Source organism: Sesamum indicum, linkage group LG7 (genome assembly GCF_000512975.1).
Source record: "Sesamum indicum cultivar Zhongzhi No. 13 linkage group LG7, S_indicum_v1.0, whole genome shotgun sequence".
In the NCBI taxonomy this organism is placed as follows: domain Eukaryota; kingdom Viridiplantae; phylum Streptophyta; class Magnoliopsida; order Lamiales; family Pedaliaceae; genus Sesamum; species Sesamum indicum.
In genome coordinates, this window is record NC_026151.1 from 3,507,486 (window position 1) to 3,513,157 (window position 5,672).

The 5,672-nt window shown below is 31.1% G+C and overlaps 1 protein-coding gene across 1 annotated transcript in view; it reads right to left on the minus strand.

Moving 5' to 3' along the window:
• LOC105166286 (coatomer subunit alpha-1-like) overlaps positions 4,829-5,672 on the minus strand; it is a 6,033-nt gene continuing 5,189 nt past the window's right edge. The window contains 1 exon segment of the mRNA XM_020695419.1: positions 4,829-5,672. This exon segment is cut by the window's right edge and continues 17 nt beyond it. Coding sequence (XP_020551078.1) covers positions 5,266-5,672 — 407 coding nt within the window. The 3' untranslated portion in view covers positions 4,829-5,265.

Genomic DNA, 5,672 nt, shown 5'->3' on the forward strand with positions numbered 1-5,672 from the left:
ATATATTTTTTATTTTATATACTACTAATTACATAAAAATAATTCAATCACTTTATAAAATAGTATAGTCAAATAAATGTGAAAATTATAATTTAAGGTTGGACAGGACAAGAATGATAATTTGTTCATGCTTGTGCTTATAATTACATTCAACCTTTTAAATAAATATAATTAATAGTCAAATAATGATCATAATTAGTTCTCCGAGGTTTATGCATGCTTGACAACAAGGAATGATTAGCACCACATAAGACAATATGGAAACAACGAGGCTTTTTTCTCATCTAAGGACAGCATTCTCAATTTTTATCGATCTAAGACTGAGATTTATGAGCAAGATTGAAATCATGAGTTTGAATTTCATCGAACATGTATAAATATATATATGTATATATATAATCTCATTTTATGGGAGTTGTTGAATTATAAAATTTGTCACCGTTATTAATTATATTGATTGAATCGATGTGCTACTCAAAACCAACAAAGTCTTGCGAGATTGATTTCCATCCATTGGGGTAAATTAATATTCACATTTTTCAAAGTCAAGTTGATATGCACGAATATTCACTGTCCCTTGTACACATATAGATATACTTTTTTTTTTTTTTGGGGGGGGGGAAGTTGAAAAGTGTTTGTATAATCTTTTGTGGCTGAATAAGGAGTGTATTTTGTGATTACAACTACGACATCAACATGTATACTTGTGATTCGCAGATAGTAGAGGTATTTGTGTTCCAAGTCTTCGTTCCATCTGTCTAGCTAATATTAGGTTTGCAAGTTTGGATGGGTAATGTACATAATGGGATATTTGTGTAAATTTTTGCTGTTGAATAAGATTTGTACTTGTAATTACATAATAAATGTAATATTTATTAAATATATATGTTTTAAAAAATAGGTGAATCACAAAATTAAATGTAATTAATGGAGATATAATGATGACAGAATTTTCCCAAAATCAACAAGCAGTTGACAGCACATTCATTCAATTTCAGGACATAGAGATGTAAACATCAATGTCAGAAAAAGGAGGAAAAAAACAAGTGTAAGTTCAAAATTCCATAATTAATAAGGTAAAAGCGCCACCTTCATTTATGCATCCAACTCACTTTGTCTTTAAATCGCTACTTCAAAAACATTATAATAATAATAGTAAAATCGCGGCTTATTAATCTGTGGAGTGTGGAGGCGCCCTATTTCGCTATCACCCCATTTCCTTGCCCATGTAATTCATTGCTGTTAACTCACATCCACAATATAATATTATATAATATAATATATTTATATATAATTATGATGAGCTTTATTGATATTTTAATATAATTACGAATACATTTTTGTATTTATCAATACTCTTTTATTTTAATAATCGTTCAATAACTAATTGAATGTGTTAATTTTTGTCAGATTTTTCTAATTTTTATGTTGTAAAAATAACAATTACAGCAATTGAAAAAAATAAAAAATAAATTTTCAAGTTGAAGCGCGTATTTCGCTCTCTTTAAGGAGATTCAAACCCACTACAACAAAATTCTCACTGATCCAGTGGTATCACTCTTGACTTGTCCTCTCTAGGATACAACAGTGCGACAACTTTGTATGACTCTTACTCATTCTGGACAAGTAGTAGAGTCCAAAACTCCACATAAGAAGAATACCTTCCAACAACTAATATAAATCTATCTTATAAAATAGGGATAATTATATTTACCCCCTTTGGCCTATGGTCTGTTTACACAAACCACACATGTCTTTTGTATAGTTACATAAACTACCCATGACAATAGAAAAAATAAGGGTAGTTTGTGTAATGATGCTAACATTTTTAAGGGACGTGTTTGTAATTTTTCAAAAAAATAAGGGGAGATTTGCGTAAGTGATAATGCTATTTTGGTGGATGATATATAATTATCTAAAAGATATGGGCGATTGGTGTAAACAGGCCATAGATCAAGAGGTGTAAATATAATTATTCCTATAAAATAATTGAATGCAGTAGATGTGTATATCAAGACAAGTAGAATGATACCCCTTTTATAGGTGTAGAAATCATCCACCATCTTAATGTTAATTAGTGGACAATAATGCGACAGATAATGGCGATAAATGGCTACTAATGTGTATGAATATGATGTAATAGTGGGATGATAGTATTGAAGAAGAAATGTTACAAATATGATGGTCATAATCATTTATCAACACTACTAACCTTAACATCAACGGGAGCAATATGAAGAGACATGTGTTATAATTTAAATATTAAAATCCAAATATATTAACATATGATGAACTGACCAAAATGCTCTTGTAGATTATAAATGATAACATTTTGAGCTTGTACGAACTCGATTTAATTAGTACAAAAATAATAAAATGTATGTACTTAAAAATTTCAGATCAGTCCTTCTGAAAAAATAAACTAAATAATTTCAAATTGTTCGAATTCGATTCATGTTTAACTCAATTAAAGCTCGTTTGAGCTCAATTATATTAATAATCAAATCAATCCAAACTCAATAATAATTCAAACAAATTTAAACAATCACGCATTCATTTCCAAGTTGACCTCACTTCCTTTTTTGTGTTTTTGGCATCATCATTAATAAGTAAACATAAAGAAAATCATAATTAAATAAATTAATCAAACATATTAAAAATTTGTATCTTCAACCTTATTTTATATGGTTTTTTCTACAAGTAGCACATGCCAAGCTCTTAATTTGCATGAAAATTTAGGAGTCTTTTATTAATAATCTCACTTATATATTCAACTTCTTCATCTTCTAAGTGGCCTATTTACTATATTGTCCTTTGTAAATTTATGATAATTATTTTGTTTACTCCATATCATCCATATTTTGTGCATATTAAATTTTTATTTCAAATGATATTTTATTTAATATATAAATGGTAAGGTATAAAATATTTTTTTAATAAAACAAATAGTATAATGTTTATACATATAGAATATATATATATATATATGTTAAATAAAATGAAAAAAATATAATTAAATTTAAAATATGAAATTCAATTCGTATTTTGGGGGCATGGGAAAGTTTTATTCATAAGTTTGATGAGTGAGCATGGTACGGATGAGCACCCAATTATCTCTAGTTATTACTTTATTATTACCATTAATTATTGTCATAAACAACTTAGGTAGAGAGAAGCAAAAGATGGGTCCTAGTCCTAGTCCTAGTCATCACATGGTGGGTCCCACTTGGCCCTCCATGTGCTCAACATCATGATAAAGTCAAGAAAATAAACAAATATATAGATATTTACTGTTGTCTTAGTTTAATAATTAAGACTGAGATTTTATTAACAAATTTGAGGTTATAGGTTCAAGTTCAACTATATATCTGGTATTTATGTCACTTTATATGAACTTATTGTAAATTTATTTATTATTCTTTATTATAAAGGTAAATTACAAGGGACTACTCATTATTTGAAAAATTACCAATCCCTTATGAAATTAATGATGTTCTAAGAAATACCCCTATAATGAATTATCACGAAAGAGTATCTGTTAGATGTTCATTGATTTCAAGAAATGCTTACAATTTTTCAAACAACGAAGAAATTTTTATAATTATGAAAAATTTCAAGAAAGACTATTATAATGAATATAGTAATAATTTATGCGGACACCATAATATTACTCATAATTCATAGATTTGAATTTTTTTTTTTCTAATATGGAGTCATTCAAAATCTTTTCTCCACATTCTTCCCTTAAATCCAAATAACAACCAATTATTTTAGAAAATATATTTCAAAACGTTAATCAAACGGTATAAAATCATATGATCCAAAAGAATTAGTTATTACAAACTTTAAATTCAGCAATTTAAATGTAGGCTTAGAATCAGTCTGACCTAGAAAAATACATATTGTTTAGGGAGTGATATGTTTGTAGTGATAGAGCAATTAGGTTTGTGGATGAGCATAAATATAATTGTTGGGGCAAATGGGCATTATCAGTAGTGATTATATACCAAAAGAAAAAGAGGGAATGGACGGCCAAGTCACGTGGGATTCAACAACTTTTGACAACCCTAAGACCATTTTCATGGAGGCTAAGGATTTTTTTGATGGGGAGGAGGGGCCATCCTATGCAGCAACGATCATTAGTCTTTCACAAAGCAATTCATGAGATTACCCAGAAACAGCCAAACATGCCACTGTCCCTCCAATTTTTTCAAATAAATTACCTTATTGTTGCCGTAAAAAGAAAAATAAAAAATTCCAGTTCGAATCTGATTACATCTCATCTAGGAGATTGCACCGCAACACTAGTTAATTTTAGTATTTGTTAAGTAAAATTTCAAAGTAGAAATTCAACCCGAACAAGAACTAACGTAGCTGCTGCATATGAAGGGAAGTGCTGAACTATTTGTTTTCCTGAACTTATAGATGAAATGATATTTCACCAACATGTATAAATACATCCACATTAGGACAAGCTGTATTATAAGTCTTCAACAATGTCCACATGGTAAATTTATGTTTCAATACCAACGTTGTCATTGGATGGAAAAACCTAGAACCTAGTACACATCATATCTTATCTACTGACTTGACACACCTGTAAGATGGAAAAACTTGACACATCTTTTATTAGAGTGTACAGAGGTTTTGATTCATCTACCTGTTGGCACCAATTGTGCAATAGATTAAGGAACTGTAATTACAAAAACATGCATCTCTAGTGACATTGGGATGATGCTAATTTGATACAACTTACTATACAAGAAAAATTTGGAGTGGACAAGCATGTTAGAATTGAAGCTAAAGGAGTCCAGTGCAGTAAAGAAAATGAAGGAAGCTCATAAAGTTGAGTTATATTACTACATTAAGTAAAATGAGAATGAAAAATGTCTATTACATCTGCAAAAAGAACATCCAAGAACAAACGTAATATAAGAAGGAAAAAGGCAGGCGATAAAGATGCCGCATTTAGCCAGGCACGCTAAATTCCCACATAGTATAAGAATGGTTGAAGTGAAAAAATCTTACACGGCTTTATTACAAAGAAAACTGTAACCATAAGAACAAAAAATAGTGAAGGGGTAGGGAGGTTGATGGAAATATTGCCAAAGGAAAACAGATATAGAACACAGATATAAGTGCAAGTGAAACCTCTGCTTCTGAAAGTCCTAGCTCTTTGTTTGTCCAGCCGGTTACGCATCCACTGACTTAGCCGGTTTCTCCAATGGTGAAAGTCACTAAACAATCAACTGCGGGGTGATTAAATCATCTCATCTGTGAAGGAGAACAGAGCAAGCCAGATGCGTCAGCTCCTATGACTGAAAGGTCACAAACGGTACAGAGCTGTCCTTGCTGAGATGGGACGAAATGCGTGTGGCAGTAAGGGCAAGTTACATCTTTCTGCCCCCGATAAATGGGAACGTATGTGGCCCCACAGACCACAAAGGGATTTCTGAAGTCATAGTTCAGCTGAGTAGCATCTCTCATGTTCCTTTCGGCAGCCTGTAGAACTTGGCGAGCTGTCCTGGCTTGGTTCTCATTGCTTGGATTGGTCTCCAGAAGTCGACGGGCAAAGTTGGCTGCAGTGCTTAGATTTTGTGCCTTGAAGCAAACAGTCATAGCATTCAACAAGGCGAGTCTCAAGTGTGGAATCTGGAGGTTACAATGGGTGA